The sequence below is a fragment of the Apostichopus japonicus genome, chromosome 23 (assembly GCF_037975245.1).
Source record: "Apostichopus japonicus isolate 1M-3 chromosome 23, ASM3797524v1, whole genome shotgun sequence".
Taxonomy (NCBI): domain Eukaryota; kingdom Metazoa; phylum Echinodermata; class Holothuroidea; order Aspidochirotida; family Stichopodidae; genus Apostichopus; species Apostichopus japonicus.
In genome coordinates, this window is record NC_092583.1 from 17,889,134 (window position 1) to 17,908,724 (window position 19,591).

Sequence of the window (19,591 nt, forward strand, 5' to 3'; positions counted from 1 at the left end):
GATAAAAACGCACCTTATAGTAAGCGAAATTGTAAGTCTGATTTTAAAAAGTAAATTTAACGTCATTTTTCCGATATTAATTGTTAGAAACTAACAATACTATAATCTTGAAACGGCTTCAGTTATATTTCTATATAAATCTACAAAGGTAAAAAGCACAGCACTCAAGTGCATTCTCACACAAAATCTTTCCCTGTGGTTTCTATCCGTAAATTACACCAAAACCCTACAACCACGTAACATGCGATTTTCCTAAAATCATTTTTGCGCAGAAAACCAATAACCGCATTTACTCCACTCCGTTAATCATTCTATCGCCACTCAACACTGTCCTTCGTTGTCATTCGTTGTCATTCGCTGTCATTCGCTGTCATTCGCTGTCTTTCGCTGTCATTCGCTGTCATTCGCAAATGATAATTTACCCTGTACAAAGTCAATTGTCATTCGGTCATTCGCCGTCATTCGTTTTAGTTTGTCCCCACTCCCATTGTGTCGGTGGTGAATATAGCGAGTGCTATTTGCCTTTATTGCCTTTATTTGGAGTGCGGGGAAAGAAGCGTTCCTTTATTTGTCCTTAGGAATCGCTCTAATCTTTACCAAGTTACTTGTTGCGGTACTGTACACTAATAATACGTACAGGTTGCAAATAATATATATAGCCTACCTATGATTTCCCTGCGTTAGGCTTGCTAGCTCATTGTGTTTCCCGAATGCTTCAATATGCATACTGAATATTTGTTTGTCTCTTAAGAGATATTTTTTTCTTTTTGAAGGGTTAATTGATAGTTATTGTTACGTGTAAAGGAAATAGCTAAAACGCATGGCTTAGTCACATAAATCTAGTGATATAGGCCTAGGCCTAGTACATCAATGTACAAAATGTGGGAAACCGGCAGTTTGTTATTGTCTGATGTCACATGACAGAAATGATGTTATTGGTTGATTTTAAAATATAAATAAGAAAGGTGTGGCGTGCATGCATACTTGTTTGGGCAAACAACATTGTCAACTTTTACAAAAAGAACTATTACCAAGTACACTGCAAGTTTGTTAATTAGGGTTCCAGATGGCCAGAGTACAATTTCTATCGCAGTAATCTCTATTTTACCAATTACTAGTTGCTGATATGTCAATGAATGTAAGTGAGAATGGTGAGCTAAAACTTGCTCCAGTTAAACGCAATAGCCTATGTGCCATTACTTAGTTGAACTAGCTTGTCGGTTCCCATGCACATGCAACAACTGGGTAGCTCGCTCAGTAAATTCTTATTGGAGTTTCTATTTTTTTGTTATGGCTTCAGGATTGGCCTAAACTAGTCATTTAATTATACATGCTACTCTTGCACAACAATTATCAATTGCCTAGGCCTGATTTAAATTTAGGCTAGGTCTACAACTTAGGCCTAGGCCTAGCCTGGGTCAGCCTAACAATGGGCTACAATGGGCTACAATCAGTGAGCCTAAAGCAATAGTAATTAGTCGAGGAATTGGCAGCGTTTATGTAGCTTATAAAAAGATTGTACCTTTTTCAAGAGAATTTCATTAAGAAGATTGTTCCAATTCTTTTATTATTTTACGAACATTGGTTTGATAACTACGTAGTAAGTATTGTAATCTGTTATTAGGATCAATGGACATCGTATGTGTACGGATTGTACAAGCCCAAGCTCTGTAAACAACCATTGGGAAGATCGATTTTTTTCTTTTCTATTTTTTCTCTTTTTTTGTGTCATGAATATTTAGATCCAGCTGATCAATCAGCTGATACAATTACATGTGGCGCTGTATTGAAATGATTTTATAGATACGGTACAGTACCACTATTAGGTGAGTACGTCAGCCTTTGCCGGATAATAATCCTAAAAAAGTGACTGACTGTAGTGATTTGGGGGTATTTTTGGTTTCGATGATAATCGTAACCTATGCAGGCGGATGAGTGTGTGTGTGCTTCTGCGTGACGCCTTGCTTGTAAACACGAAACCTCAAGAAGGGAAGCTTGGACCAATATCGTATTTCGTGTTAAGGAGTACCACATTAAGTACAAGAAGCCATATTGTTTGTGGAGGTGAAAGTTCGTTTGGGGTCACTGGGGATCAAAAAGTGAGAACCTTGTAAACACGATATCTCAAGAAGGGAAGCTTGGAACAATCTCATATTTAGTATGTAGTTGTGACAGGTTCAGTCAAAGAAGCTTTTTGTGGAGGTCAAAGGTCACTTGCAGTCATCAGAGGCCAAATTGTGGAAACCTTGTTCATAATCTACCTTACCTCCCACCGACCAGCCTATAAAATTACATGTCAGCTTATGGGCATTCGTAGAGTCGAATCAAAACTACTCACGAACAAACGTCCATAGGCTTCAGTGTGTCGCTTCGCTGCATACTTTAGCATTGTTTGCAGCGGTGCTATTGGAAGTTTCCGTCGTATTTCGCAATTGTCGAGATTCAGTGCCAAATAAAAACTCAGGCTTCTTTTTATAAGATTCTGACTTTGTTGGGGTGTTTTTTTTTGGGGGTGGGACGGGGGTTTGTGGGGTGGGTGTTGTTTTTTTGCACTTTCTTTGTTACAAAGGGACCAGACCAGAAAAGTATCCACTTATTTCTGGTTCCTCTACTTCCATTTCACATATATATTATTTCAATACTCTATATTTACTGTTTACTGTATTTGATACCATCTATATTCATCATCATAAATTGTTCAAATGTTCAAATGTAAATGTTCAAATGTTCAAAATGTAAATGTAAAAATGTAAATGTAAATAATGGAATGTAGAAATAAATAAATTCAATTCAATTCAATAAATTCATAGTTACGTTGGGGAAATGGCGCGGCGCCGTTTTCGAAATTAACTCTCGCTTAGTTAGTTTTTTTTCAATCAATTACCGATCTCAATGCGAATTAACTGTGTAAAATGGTTCGCTATCTGCATGTGCATTATGTACGGGAAGTTTTCAAGTGCGGAGAATGTTCACAACTTCATGGAGCATTTACAAACATTCAGCGAAAGCATCTTTTAAAATCTAGCTTACGAAGTATATGTAATGTGTTTAGGGGCATTCATAAATACGTTGTGTTCATGCATATTTTAATTTCTCACACAATTAAAGAACTCATTAAACGTCGATATCACGACGGCTCGGTTATGCGCAGGCAATCCATGCACAGAAGAGTATATGCAGGTAGATTACTAACAATAAGCATTTTTTAAATGTTTCGTGTCAGAACACCAATACTTAAGCTGGCCAAACATCTCCTAAATTATTTCTTAAGGCATTTCCTTCGTGCCATCAGTCTTAATTCGCAAAATATTCAACAATATAAGGAGTTTTGGGACAAGTTTATTGTTATTGTTGCTAGGTTTTTGCAAAGAATTTCAATTATCATTCTGGTTTTCTATTTCTAAAGGCGCTATTAGCCTTGGTCATTCAATAACCAAGGCTAATAGCGCCTTTGAACTATTTGTGTTGACTTTGGCGCTATATAAATGTCTTCTGATTGATTGATTGATTGATTGATTTTCAAGACCGTTGCAGCATATTTTCGTGCTTATATAGACATCCAACTCTTTATATATTACCACGAGGTTCAATAAAATCTTCAAACCAATCTGTACAACTCAATACATATATGGCCATACATACAATACATACAATACATACAATACATATATGGCCAAGTATAAATTAACCCAGAGGCGTGCGAAAATGGGGGCGGCATTTCCCAACCTCCGATCGTCAGTCGGGGAGGGGGGGGGTGGGTCAGGTAGGGTGCTATTTTGTTTTTGTTAGTTTATTTTTGCATTCAGCATTCTTTCCAAGTAGAACCTCACACGAACTATCCGGCTTGAATGAACCCAGTGCAGCACCCCTATAATACCCTCCAATCCTCCATTCGCATCTGGCCGTTCCATTAACGTTCGGGTCAAAGTAAGTCGCAGAAATTTTTAATTTGCCCCCGCCCCCCCCCCCCCGGACCTGTGCACGCCACTGAACTAGACGAGAGGTTTGTTATAGCTAAGAATGAATTCATTAACACCAGCTGGTACGCCAAAGTACATATTTGGTGTGTATTAATCAAAATTACAAAGGTTGATCAGTTTATGACTTATGACATACATTTATTCATGCAACTGTGGTGGAATTACACCTCGTGATGTGGAGAACATCAGTCGCGTGCCTTTTATTAAAGATACTATAAGATAGCACTGGCGTTATATTACACATCCATGATATACTATATCATACACACATAACATGTAATACTATACACACCCGTAACGATCCGGTGTAATCTTCGTCTTCGATACGGTGACACATCCGCAAAAAGGGACAATATCTCACCACACACACGTCAAGAGAATAACTAGCTAAATCTGACCCGAGTACTGATATAAGTGACAGGGTTCACAGAACCACTGGAACTACTAATGAGGTCTGAAGGCAGACTATTCCAATCCCTAATTGTATTTGGAAAAAAACTATACTTATAGCAATTGGTACTGGCATACAGCTGGCAGAAATGCATATCATGCATGTTCCGACTCCTACGCAGAGGCTTTCTTAGGCAGTCAATAGGGATCTGAGCCTGACCATAGATGCCCTTAGCAAATAAGATGATTCTACTTTGTCTGCGCCTCTCTGCCAAGGGCACCAGGTTTAGGTCCCGTAACAGAGATGAGACAGAGCCAGGCTCTCTTGAATAATCTGAAGCGATGAAACGGGCTGCACGCCTCTGAATGTTTTCGAGGTTGTGCTGCAAGAAAGCTTGGTGGGGATCCCAGACAGAACTGGCATATTCCAATACTGGCAGGAGGAGACCTTTATATGCAGCCAATTTTGCATCCTTCGAACAGGGGGATAAGTTTCTACGAAGAACTCCCAATATCCTATTTCCTTTGTTACACACATTTTGAATATGCTTTCCCCAGTTGAGATCTGAAGTGATATGAATACCCAGATATTTAACACAATCAACCTTAACCAAGTGAACCCCATTGAGCATGTAATTGAAAATTACAGGTTTCCTCTTTCTAGTAATGGTCATAATGTTACATTTCACCGGCTGGAAACTCATGCCCCAATCTTTAGCCCATTGCCCTAGTATATTTATATCTTCCTGAAGTTGATGACCATCACTGACATCATCGATAACCCGATAACAGACACAGTCATCAGCGAACAGTCGGACACCAGAAGAAACAGCATTACCAATATCATTTATGTAGGCCAGGAAGAGAATGGGTCCCAAAACTGACCCTTGCGGAACACCGGAAGTAACCTTAGAAGGATTAGACCTAGACCCATTGACAACAACCGACTGCTCTCTATCACTCAGAAAAGCATCCACCCAGCAGAGAACCTGATGTGAAACACCCATAGTGTACAGTTTAGATTTCAATAATTCGTGAGGAACAGTGTCAAAAGCCTTCTCAAAATCAAGGATGAAGACATCCACTTGCTTTCTTTGGTCAAGGGAGGAGGCCCATTCGTTGATGACAGAAACGAGCTGGGTCTCGCAGCTATGGTATTTCCTGAATGCATGCTGATTGGCAGACAAGATGTTATTATTCTGGAAATGCTCCATGATATTAGAACTAATTATGTGCTCCAAGAGCTTGCAGCAGATACTAGTAAGGGAAACAGGGCGATAATTACATGGCGAGGATACATCATTCTTCTTATATATGGGGCAGATGTTAGCAGTTCTCCAATCCCTAGGTAGGCTCCCATCAGTGATTGATTGCTGGAAAATATGGCTGATAGTTGGAGCAATATCAGTAGCCAATTCCTTAAGTACCCAAGGATGAATGTTATCTGGCCCCACAGCCTTTGAAGTTTTCAAACCCCGCAGCAGCTTCTCCACTCCAAAGGTGGAGACATGAATGTCATCCATCCTCGCACACAAAGGACTTTGTAATGGGATTTCATCTGGGGTATTCCTAGTAAATACACTGGAGAACTGCTCATTGAAAGCTTCAGCTTTATCTATGTCACTGAACACTATTTTGTCCTTAGTCTGCAGTGGAGGGATGCAATGTTTATCCTTACGTTTACCATTTATGTATTTCCAAAAGGGCTTACAGTCAGTTTTGACATCCCCCAGGATGCCATTTACAAAATTTGTGTGTGAAGCTCTAATTTCTTTCTTTATTCTTGAGCGCATCTCCACCCATTTGTCATAGATATTGGTCTTTCTAGTTCTTTTGTACAGACTATGCAGTCTGTCGCGCCTTCTGATGAGTCTCTGAATGTGGATGGACACCCATGGTAATGACTTCCTACCTGAAGACATCTTTGAAGGTATGTTTCTTTTGACAGTACTGTCTAAGAATGACTTTATGAGTTTCCAGTTTGATTCAATATCCCGTTTGTTCTGTAACCCATTGAAGTAATTTTGAGTGAAAGCTCTGGTTTCATGACGCATGGCATCATAATTGCCTTTAGAGTAAAGTAAGATACGTCTACGTGGCTGCCTATCATAGGGCCGAAAACACTTCAGTGTACAAAGGACCGTGTCATGGTCACTCATAGGGGATGAAGACTTAACTTCCTCGTACTGACTAGGCGTGTTAGTGATAATGATATAAGCAACATTCTAAAAAAGAAATGAATACAATCTGATAATATATGTTGATGTAATATTATTTGTAAATATCGTTGTTTTTCGTACCAGCAAATTTTCTCTTTGTTGACTCGTTGAAATTAGTACAAATAGACAAGATAATTTAGTGAGTTCTTTAAAAACTAAACTCAATCATTGCCTAAGAATTGATTTCATAGAACATTGCAATATGACCAATACACAGTGCGATTGCAGAAAAGACAAAACATACTGTATTTAAATAGTATAGATCGCTATGTGCAAAACAGTGAGAATCAAAACATGACGAAGACGAAATACTAAACAGGAAACCAAACAAGCAATAAACACTATACAAAGGGTGCTAACTGAAAATGAAATCCTTTTTACTAAAAAACAGTTTTTAAATCGTGCTGAGAAATCGGAGGATTATGATTACTCTTACAAAGGTAATATTCAACTTGTAAGTTGAACTTAAATTTAAAAGGAAATCCATAACCTTGGGAATACTGCCCAGAGTTTTCTGTTGAAAATATCAAGTATTTTGCATGAACAATTAGAAAGTTATAGGGATGTTTGAGAGTGAACTTATAACCAAAGAAAATGTCTTGTTTTGAAGAACAGAATTGTCTATCAAGAACTGCCTGCTCGACATCAAGAATGAATTACGAACTAACTTCGAATTCCCATAAAATATGTTCAAGTCTTTCATCTTTTTCTCCACAAAAATGTACACTTTGGATTCACTCCTTCCCCATGCGATATAAAAGATAATTAGTGCCAAGGATCCTATGAATGAAACGAAACTGGAAGTATTGAAGCTTAGTACTCTCCCTAAGAGATTTAAATGGAATAAGAAAGATATTTCGCCATTGTTTGTCATTAAGAGTAAAAAATATATTATTATCATGCATATTCTTATTCTTATTATCATTATTATTATTTATTATTATGATGATTATTATGATTATTATTATAATAACATACATGCAGTTAACAGCATCAGTGTCCCCCACATATAACATAATTATGACAATGCAGCGATAATTCTGGGAGGGGGGATTGTCAACCTTTGATGCAATGTGATATATATGCTTGCGATGACCAACTCAACAATGTATAACCCACACGACGCACCCGCGGACACTGCCCGAACGAACGCGATCCGACTACAAATTCGACCGTCGTAACGTTAGAAAATCTAGTCGGAGAGTGTATGTAATGTTAAACGAATCAATATTTAGCATGCAGTTATGAGTTGCAGCGGCTTCAGTCGGGTCAACTGAAAACTTCGTCTGACATTCGGCAATCGATGTGCATGCAGTGTACGTTGGTTCACGACTATACGATTGTCTAGTTTTAGAGCATAATAACCAAACACCGAGAACTAATTTCATGTTACCTAAACGAGCAACGGTCGTCGTTTAGTTTGCTGGAATCATGCAGTCGTATACGACATCGAAAACTACGTTCCGACAGTCGAGTTGCGTTGACGGTCTTCGTCGGTCGGGCAGCGTGCAATTGGCCTTATCAAATATGTTCCTTTGAGATAAGTGAACAAAACATTACTTGATACTCTGTACGGCCAAATTCTGAAAATACTGGACTATACTTTAAGATTATCCGTCTTTTTCATGCAGAAGTATACGAGCCTCCTCTTCTGTGCGTACTTTTGATTCATCCTGTAATTCGTCGTTAATTGGCGTTTCTTGTTTTAGCATCCCGGTACCAATACAAGCTATTATAATACAGATAGCACCAATGTACCCTAACCAATGTACGTAAATGTCAAAGAAGATGTACTGGCCAATGTAAACGAAGACAGGATGTGAAGTCATCAAAATGGCTACACGTGTCGGACGTCCTTCTTTCACTGCAAGGAATGCGAGTAGAATACCGCAAGACCAAGACAATCCTAACAAAGCTAACTTAAAGTATTGGAGGAAAGAAGATGGAAATCTCCAAACATTAAATAGGAAACATAGGAGGGTATTAACGGTAACTCCAAGGAGGCCACTTGAAAGCACGAGAAATAAAGGATGCAGTTCATGCGATGCAATTAAAGAATATAACACTAAAACACAAGCTTCTGCTCCGGCAACACACAAAGCTAGTATAACGCCAAGTAGATATGTCCTTTCGTTATCATGTGCTAATTCTTCATTATGAAACAAAAACTCCGGTCTTGCAATAACAAAAACCCCAGCAAAAGACAGAGGTACAAAGATTGCATCTGAAATTCGACAAGGATCTCGAAGCACTATAACACCCAAAACGGCTGTAAAAATTGTCGAAACGTAACTTATCGCCGTTGCATCTCCCGGATTGGAGTAAATATTTGCCGAAATCACACAAAGTACAGAAAAAACTGACAAATGAGCATTTAAAGTCACCAAGATAGCTGAATTAAATGTCTTTGTCGGTGGAAAGGTAGGTCTTAGAAGAAGAATACTTGCAATACATACTATTATCATACCAAATGAAAGCCAGGCAGATATTAGAAACGGATGAAATATCCCTCCCAAGTCGTAAGCAATCATATCGGAGATGGTATACGCTAAAGCACTACAAAGTGCAAAGATGAACTCTAAATGCTTCTTCATGTTGTCCAGATATGAAAGTGACGTCGAAGAAAACTTCTCAGCCATTATAAATTGTAAATATTGCAGATATGAACGGAAAAGATATTTTGTTTGTCCGTGGTTCTTTGGTAATGGCGTATACGACTACAGCAAACACAAACATAATTTCATGCCTGCATATGCATATTAACCTGATCTAAACACATCAATATAATTTACAACAACTGCATAATTAACACAAGGCAATCCATATATATACATCTCGTTGAGGTATTACATTATTGAGATGCAAATGCCCGTAATTGTTACAGTCCGAGATTGCACGAAAAGTTACTCACATGCCGGAAACTATATAAACAGTCATAACAGCACATGTGTACAGGTGAAATGGTATGGTATAGCACCTTCTCAAAGTTTTGAATATTTTTGAGAACTTTAGAAGTATAGATCGTGCCACTTTACCCCCCCCCTTCCCCTTCGGGAGTCCAAACGGGCGAACACGGGCGTCAGAACCCCCGAAAACGGGGGGGGGGAGCCCCCGTTTTTTCTTTTCGGGAGCCGTGTTTTTTTTAATTAGTTTTTTTTTTAAAGCGGGCTCCCGTTTTACACGAGGTCGTCATCGACGTTGTTATCGTTGATAGCAAGGAATTCAATTTAATAATTAATTCACTACACATAGACAAGTCGCCCTCGTTTCGGGAGCTTTGCTTTTGATCTGTTTGGGATTCTAATCGAATCCCACAGCCTTTGTTGGAAATTCCAAGACAGTACATTAGTTCCACATTACATGGTACACAAACTGCAGAAGGGCTATAGTATACACGTACACGCTGGGATCCTAGCGCTCCCATTTGTAAATGAAGTGATAGTACCAAACCAATAATAGTTGCAAGATTTGCCGATGCACTTATTAATATCCAGAATATACTTTCCTTCGTGAACAGTCCAAAACAACTTACGTAACGGTCGAGCGATGTGCCTAGAAGATACCGCGCATCGGCGCCAATGTCTCTCAAGATGAAATATATATATTGAGGATAAAAAAGCAATCAAGATACTTATTAGAAACTTGTGTAAATGGAAACAACCAAACACCTGAGCCGCCGTACCGTTGAAAGAGGGTTCTAGCGAGTGTGCAGATGTGAGGATCTTACTATTATGTTGGCATTATTTCGACGATGACATAGCTTTTGGCAACGAAATATTTTTTCTGACGGTAACTATTATTTTTATCGCCTATAGGCCCAAATCGAGGCTGCGGAGGCGGGTCAATCTGACGAACGAATATAAGATGTAAGGAGCCGTGACGATCTCGAGGAAGATCCGCTCACCCTGACGAAAGAATTGTGCTAACAAACGGATGTGATGCATGTTCGACGCCTAAACGAGAAGAATTGGGGAGCCATTTGAAGCCATCATCGCCGAGGACATCCAGGACATGGAAACGATGGGACGGTCACTGCGGGAGGGGGTGGGTGGGGTGTATGGAGATCAACGTGTTCAATTTTGTCTTTTGGTTTTATATTGCGTCATAGAGTAAATCGGGAATTGATTTACTTTCTTGCTTTCAACAATAATCACACTCTTTGAACGCCCTTACGTTATAGGTATACCCGTCAAGACATCGACAACGTTGCACTACAATTTAGGACTAGTGATATCGAAGAGTTGGTAACACATGAGAGGGGGGATTTTGATTGGGTATTGGAGTATGTAACGAATGTGAGTATTTACGTCAATTAACTGGGTGATTTCCGTTTGGTCGGTACACCACCATCCAAACTACCCGATTTTATATAAAAAACCCATCGACACATTTTGGTAATGAGACATCAGCCCAGAACAAACGTTAAGTTTCGAGATAATTTGTGCTTGTTTAGGTGTTGTCCATTTGAAATCGCGAGACAAAGCAGACTTTGAAGGAACTCCAAAAGCTATGTTTGCCAGGTATCAAGCCCGCTATATGGGCGGCAAACATGAACGTGAACGTCTATATACCCTCGAAAAGTGCAAAGTTGAATTACATCGGCCAACACAAGTTGCTCAGTATTAGCATTTGTTCCAACGTACTGGGCTAAGAACATCTCCGACGTATTATTTCGGACGGTAACGATTCTCCACTGGTCGATGACTTTGCGACGAACATTATTGAAATAAGTCAAACTGCTTTTGAACATATCTCGGAGATTGACCGCCTTTCGAATGCGATGGCGAGCTTGAAGAGTATGTTCATTCATACTTAGTAAACTTCCTAAATCCTATTGGTCCATTCAGGTCAGCTGACCGTGGTTAATCCTGTGAGTAACGCACGGTAAAATTACCGGGCATCACTTTAATAAATCTTTGGTTATATGTAACCAAAAATGTTTTGTTTTATGATTTTTCCCCCACACAAATGGTAATGTATGAATGAACGGGGTTAATCAACGGTCTAGCGTGCGTTACTCACATGATTAATGCACTCCGGGTGTTAATGCTATGGCTGGATGCACTCGGGCTCCGCCCTCGTGCATCGCTTGCATTATCCCCCGATCGTGCATTAATCCTGTGAGTAACGCACGCTAGACCGTTGATTAACCCCTTAATAAAAGACGACGAACTATAGCCGAGCACGGAGACGACTCCGAAGCCGGTGATTACGTCCACAGTGTTTTGCAGTCTACACTAGGCTCCCTGATACATTTCTGGAGACAAATTCCAGTTACCGGATTCAACTCTGGTAAATATGACATGAATGTGTTTCTTTACATTGGTCTAATAAAGAAAACACGACGATGACAGCTGGCGATCGGCCGTCAATCAAATCATTAAACGTTGTAGTGATTATTTATGCATATCCTCGAAATGGTTGAAATTTTGAGACATCAAAAATTATCTAAATGCAGGATGTATTAATTATCAATATTTAAAAGCGTATACATGTCAAGAACAGAAAGGTTATTTTCCGTACGACTGGATGGATAGTATAAGTTAAAATAAGACGAGCCCTCTCTTCCTCCGAAAGACTCTTTTTACAACAAACTCAAAGATACCGACTTGACCGACGAAGAGTATAGTTACTGCTAAAACGTTTGGAAAGATCGGTGCATGCGAACTTAATTTGATACAAAAAGGACGTGGTACAGTTTATAGAAGCCTTGGAAAAAATGTTTGACTTTTATCGAGCTAAGGATATTGACATGTTTTCAAGCAAGGCATATCCGTATCGGGATTAACACTAAGGTATCTTTTTTAAGGATGTCGGGCAACATTTCTTTTGTTTTTTCCCCACAGGTCAAAAAGACTTGTATCATTTATCTAAAGATAACATTGGGGGGGGGGGGCTTTCATTATTTTTCATCGATACCAGGAATGGGATTTAACTAAAATTAGAAATGGTAAATTGCAAAAAGATCTTAGGTTTCGATGCCAACGCCCTGTAGGCCTATCTCTGGGCCGTCATGCAGGACATGCCCACCGGTATTGCCTTGCGACGTAAACGCGCCACGGGGATTCGAGGGGCGTTTACTCTCAACTTACAAAAGACTGCTGTAGGCTGGTTAGAATGGGAAGTTAAGAAGAAACTAACGTGATGGTTGACCCATCAACCATTTAAGACATCGTTGGACACACGGTTAAAAAATGTTGTTCTACCATTAAATTACCACATTGTTCCTGCCTCAGTGTTTGGGATAAAAACTTGATAGAAAAATACTAAGCAATCCTGCAAATTACAGGAATTGACCGGCAAACTTTAGAGTTGAACTTATACGACTGCCACCAATTGACGACCCTCCACCCCCACCCTCCCACCCTCCCGCCCTCCCGCCCTCCCGCCCTCCCACCCTCCCACCCTCCCGCCCCAACTGCCCACCATCTGTGGTCATTAATTTGAGTGATACCCTGACAAGCTTCACCGTGGTATCAGCAAGTAGTACTGTACCAGAGTTTCTGTTTGGATTACTGCATCAACAATGGTTATTGGGGTCCTGTCACGATTCAGCAGTCCTACCACTGAGCTTTTCTGAGTAGTATTTTATGTGTTGGGCTTGTTCTACAACATTTATGAAGGTGCTGGCCTGTTTCTAAGTAGAGTCTAGATTTCTTTGAAAATAAAAAGGTCAAAATGTAGAATTTTCACACTTAATGAATCAAAACAAAGTTTGAACCAAACTTTTTGGAAATAAACATCAATAACACCCCTTAAAAAAATAGTTAGTTTTGAAGAGATATATGTTTTTCAGCTTTATTCTAACACTCAAACTAAGTCTATGGCTTATGGTTGGGAAGATACACATTTTCCAAGTGTTAGGTTTTTCGGGCATATTCCGCCCAGTAAAGTGTTTATTAAGGGACTAGAAGAGATGTATCCTATCTATTTGCACTATCAGCCATTTTGTTGGGTTTTGCCAAAGAATAGAGTTGCTTTATTTATTAAAATTATCATGTATTACCTTGAGGGTACGTGTTTGCTCACTGAGTTGCCTCACGTACTGTGACCCAGGTGAATGGCTTCATTCAGCAGTTTCTAAGAATAAAACGCTTGACTAGTCCAATCTACCGTTAGCTAGTCTAATCGTTTTCAATGCTTCGTATTTGACATTCCAATTGCTTACGTCACCGTTTCATTGATCTTGCGCAATGTTGATCATTTCTAAATTTATGAGCACTTTGTATTACCCTAAACAGTTAATGCACTCCGCCCTCTACTTAGGAAGTTGTCTATCCGATAGATCACAACGGCGCGCAAAATGCATTATCGATTTCTACAAAAAACTTTATAGACGAGAGAGGAAGAGAGAAAAGGGACACAGACAGGTGGATAGAGAGATATTTTACTTAATCGAACTTAGTAAATTGTGCTTCGACGGTGGAATAAATCATTTCAGTTCATGATACACCTTCATGTTCGCTCAGAACTGACACTCAAATAGGTCTATAGGGAATAGTTATATGTGCAAAACACAAGGATTGTAGATCAGTCAGCGTACTCGCCCAACAAAGCATTAGAATTTCCCCCACTTGTTGCCTAAAAGTCGATCTGGTTTCAATACTGCTGTAGATAGAACCGAGAAATGTTTAAGGTACGTAAACATTTGTTCCGAAGTTTAAATAAAAGAGTGATTTGGGTCATTTTCTTACCTGAAATATTATACCACCCAACTGAAGTTTTGCTGGTATTATAACAATATTATTTCTTTTACTTGCTCTTGGGTGTGGTACATAAGATATCGAATTTAGAGTCAGTTAAACTCTTTGTGTTGGGATAGAGTTGGAGTATAGTAGAGGGTAGCAAAAGGGTAGAGTTAGAGGAGAGGGTAAGGTGTAAAGGTTTGTCCCTTGCCCAGCGTTTTAATCTTGGCAGCCCACGGTGAGACCCAGTACAATGGCTATCTCCTTGCCAGTCATTGGGATCATTGGCCCTGATTTGATTCTTGCGTGATTCTGCTACATGATCCCAGCTACATGTCGCGGGATACATAACACCTCAAAAGAAAGGGTTTTAATTTTCATGAAAAATTCCACTCCTCATAGTTTCTTCCTTCACATCTAGAAGCATATAAAGGTTACATTTTGTCATTCTGAGACATCGAACCAAAGAAAAGCCCCCTTCTCTCCACCAAGACACAAGTTTAAAGACCTCCCGACCGTCAATAAAGGCTGAGCCAAACAAAAGAGGCATTTCTAAGCATTACTTGCGCATATTGCTAATATCGTGTATCGAACCGCTTGGTATTTTTCTATGTACCTTCCTCCGTCACCGCACCTACCCCTTGTTTCAGGTGTAAACAATAACATGTTTACCTTATATCATCTCCCCTCTCTCGTGATTAGTTTTCCAAATCGTTTCAGTCTTCTGGTTCAAAATGAAGACTCGAATCAATTTTAGCCGATAGCCAAAGTTACACCTAAAGTTCTCGATCCCTTGGCAGCACGAGGTGCATCTCTACCTGGACGCTGATTCGCCGATTGTTATACCTGTTTGCGAAAATGGGCAGATCTGTAAGACTTTTCACACGGTTATAGGGATATGAATGTTTACTGATTAACAACCATCTGAAAATCTTCATGTGAGCCTAATAATACATCTAGCGATATAATTACTGCAGTATTCCTTCCTGAGTTATTCCGCTCCCAGTCACCATCTTGTTTTTGGACCGTTTCTTGTAGCCAATTATTACCCTCACGGCTGTTATTAACGGTTTTGGGGTCAAAATGCCTAACAACATCCCAGACGTCAAGTAAACTTTGCGGTGTTCTTTAATTACGTCACTATTGATACCAAAAAGTTTGTCAACTTCCGGTTTGTCAGAAGTCTTGATCGTCTGCACACCATTGCAAGACCGATCACGTACTATTGAATACACAATTTGTATGTGTTAGCGGCGTCTTGTACGGTGTTGCTGCAAACCTTACTGTACATGCCAACACTGAGCTACTGACAAGCGGCGGTTTGGAATCTTGTTAAAGCTTCTTTACACTTAAAACGACTTTGGACGGTATAGTCCGGATACTAAGTTTGAGTATCACACTAGATACCACGGGAAAGAAATTTACACTCTGGGAGAGTAAAATCAACCATGGATTGGAAAATAATCTTCGTTTTCCTTCTCATTTTCTGTGGGACCGTCTATGGAGGGGTGAACGACAACAGTGTGCATGGTAAGTATTATGGAGCACACGCTGCGGAACCCCAACTTTGTTAGACCTACCCTAGTATAAGGCCTATTTTGCTTTGGTGAAACGAGTAGATTGCTTCCTAGGTTTAAATATACTTGCATATGAACCAGGCCCATTGAAAACTGTTTATAGGTTATAGACTGTCAATCGTAGGCATCATTACAACCAGAGCCAGTGTTCGAAACCCGTTTCTTGACAGCATGGTGGACTCATAATTGACACACTTAAGGATGTCTATAAAGGAAAAATCCTAATCACTCAACTTTATGCATTTTTCATAGGTGTATTTCCTCAGGAATGTAATGATCTCAAAATATTTATTGTTCAGTCCCTATGCAACGTACAATTGAGCAGAATTTGACCACAAAATGTCTGCTGTGTCAAGTTCTTCCATACCCCTAAATTGACACATTCGTCAATAAGATAACTATAACTAGTGTAGGCCTAAGTATACATCCATTGACTTTGGATGCTGTTGGCTATGCTCTGTGCCTCTAAGCTAAGACAAGTTAGGTCCCAGAGAGTATTGGTATCATATTGAGGTAATTTTGGTTATTTTTAGGGAGTAATATTTTCAAATGCCCCAAAAAGGTGCAAAACTGGGGGGAGGGTGTTAAAACTAGCATAAAAAAACCACAATTAATCAGTATATACCTGAAATGGATTAAAACTCATCAAATATGTCACTCTGCTTGACTGCAAAAAGTTAAGGCTGCTTGCTGTATCGTTGCTAGTAATATTTGAAGGTCCGTTAATTAAGAAGGTGTGTCAATTATGCAGCCTTTACTATACAATCACTACAGTACTAGTAGTAGTAGGCCTAGTACTAGTACTGTAGATGGAAGTGCGAAGGCAGTAAAAATTCAAACTTAACCGTACGTTAATATTGCGGTAGGCCTAGGCCTAACAGTTAGGCCAGCCATAAAATAAGTAGGCCTTATGGGTAATGGTAGAGATCGATTTTATGGTAGAATTAATTTAACCCACCATTTACTACAAAGAATTGGACATAGCCTAGAAAGTGTTCTACATTACATGCATGTGAAACCATGGAACTACATGGTGAAACCAAGGAACTGTAATTTAAATTTAAAAGTTAAGCTTAGGAAGGCCTAATGTTAGTAATCTAGGGTTCTACCTAGGCTGAAAGTTAGGAACCCTGAAATGGAATGGCCTGATGTGGCATATGCTAAGTTTCAGTTAGAATGTCTCTGTTATATAGCATAACATACTGAGATCTTCCTTGTTGGACCGCAGAGCCAGACAACTGCTTGATCAAATGATCCATTCAGATCTTGAACATGAAGTTGAATAGTCACTTCAACGACAGTGGTTTTGGACGGGACCTTAGAAGAAGCTTGAAGTTGAACTTAGTAATGCAATTGTTCTCTAGCATAATTCATTAACTATAGTTCATGAATTCATACCTTTTTGTGTAGCATACCATTTGGACTGGATTAATGGTTCAATACTTGTCATTTAACTCTTTTAGAATGGATGATCTGAATGCAATCATTTTGCAGATGTACTCGCTTAGTGTAAAGAGTGCCAAAGTTTTTCGATACAAAATGTTTGAGCACACTATTAACTACCTACATATTAACACCATGATCTTGCTACAGCCTCCTGGTGCAACCAGAAAATGATTTCATTCCAGTCATGTTTGAAACAAAACATGTTTGTATTAAAAAAAGATTTGTTTGAAAGGCAGAATTATTTGAAACGACATGTTGTCAAAGTAGTACGCATTACTACATCGCAAGCCTTTACTAAGTGCTCAAAAGACAATGCACACTTTGATTCAATTAGGGAACAATGGAAGTGAAATATCATACAATAAATGTAGCACTAGAGAGAACAGAGCTCTGACTCTCTCCTCCCTTGCCTGCAATGTAGGTACTCTTAATACAGAGGAATTTACAACAAATGGCATGTTTTTACCAACCTTAAGGATTTTACCAACCTCATGCATCTACAGATAAATTGTTCATTTGTGGTTAAATAATAATCAAAGCCAAATACTCCTTTTTCTATTTTCGTGAAACACATTATAATTGACTGACTTCCATCAATTGGGATTTTTAAATATAAAATGAAACTGTACAGTATGCATGAGTTGCATGCTTTTAAATGTTGTTTTCTCAGTCAACAAGAAAGATTTTAAGATACTTTAAAATATGCTTCCAGCTTAATGGCCTTTCATGATGTTTGGTACTTGTGTAGAATGAAGTAATTAAATATGAATAGGTTTGAGGAAAATGTAAACACGCTGTTTGAGTTAGAGCAAAGAAGAAGACTTATACTGATAATTACTTTGGAAAATTGTGTTCTCGGCATGAAATTACACTTTACAATTTTACAGACACAAACAATTGAAAAGTAATGATAAGAAACAAATTTTGCTTCTTAAAAATAGTTTGTAAGGATGATTGCACAACTTTGCACTTTGCAGCATTTAAAGTTTGATAATAATGAAAGAATGAAAGAAGAAGAAAGAAGAAACACAATAACAGAAGAGGATCTTTTTTTGCCATCTGAGCTTAACTCTTTGATTTACATTTATAGTAAAGAAGCCTTGGGGTTGCATTAAACTGTTCTAACACACTGTGCTGTAATGGAGTTTGTGTAGGAATAATAATAGATCTGTTACCTATCTTCTGACCCCAAGATCTACAAAATCCATTATTTAATACCAGAAGATTCTGATTGCAATCATGTCTTTGTGACACAGATATAATAAAGTTAACTTTTCTTTCAGCTACTTTGTTTTATAGGAATAGACATTAATAGGGGATACTGCCAGCCAGTGAATAACCAACTGACTATAGTAAGCCTAGATACAATTTCAGCACAGTCCTTAAGCATCAACATTTTGGGACATTCTATCTTTGTCCCAAGTGCAGAAATAACTCCCTTTTATTAGGAATAAAGTATTTATTGGCAGGTTTGTTTACAACTTAAGATGGTGATACACCAAACTACCAGAACAAACTTGAATGATTTGTAACTATTTATGTAAGCCCAGGAGACAGGCCTGTGTGTCCAAGGACACAGTGTGTCCTGATTGAAGTGCATCCCAGGCCAAAGTATGTCAAGAATGCCTATACTTAGAATTATGAAGTAAATTCCTTTACCTGCCTAGGCTTGATGTTGTTGTTCAATTGATGCCTTGGATTTGGCATGACAGCCAATCAAAGCAATGGAGTACAGTAGGTAGAAGAGTTTGTGGTTTTAACTGGCTGGGTACATTGGGAGAAATGTCTTTTGTCAGGACAAGCTGATTACATCAAATGGTACCATTGTTGACATGTCATGGATGGTATCTCCAATCTTTAATTTATTCTAGACTATGATAGCTAGAGACACACAGATAGAATGAAAATGATGAATCTGCATTGAATTCTTTGTTAAAGCAGCATGATGTGATCCTAACTTTACTTTTGACATTGTAAATTACCTATTGAGGTCTTGGTGGCATGTATACACTTCATTCAGGTACATATTTGACACCAACCAGTGACATTTGACATTTAATCAAACCAAACTTTGCCAAAGTTCTGTTAAATTAATTTGGTTGCTTACTTTGATTTGAATTGGAAACTTTGCAATTAAGGATATGAAAAATCAAAAACTTATAAACTCATTTTATCCTTTCAGAATGTGATTGATGGTCACACACTGACTGCTGTTCCTAACAGAGATTGCTAGACAAGCAAATGTGTTACTTAGAAAATTGACATGGAAAGAAGACATGTTACCCTAATGAAAA

General features: G+C 38.8%; 2 protein-coding genes across 3 annotated transcripts in view; one reads left to right on the forward strand and one right to left on the reverse strand.

Annotated features, from left to right (window-relative positions):
* Positions 1–1,681, reverse strand: part of LOC139964514 (hyccin-like) — a 34,005-nt gene extending 32,324 nt beyond the window's left edge. For both annotated transcript variants that reach the window (XM_071966130.1, XM_071966129.1), the window contains exon 1: positions 1,523–1,681. The gene's annotated coding sequence lies outside the window, so the exon portion shown is untranslated. The remainder of the gene's footprint in view (positions 1–1,522) is intronic.
* A 13,803-nt stretch (positions 1,682–15,484) lies between these two features.
* The window catches only part of LOC139964576 (epidermal growth factor receptor-like), a 168,327-nt gene continuing 164,220 nt past the window's right edge, over positions 15,485–19,591 (forward strand). The window contains exon 1 of the mRNA XM_071966281.1: positions 15,485–15,804. Coding sequence (XP_071822382.1) covers positions 15,723–15,804 — 82 coding nt within the window. The 5' untranslated portion in view covers positions 15,485–15,722. The remainder of the gene's footprint in view (positions 15,805–19,591) is intronic.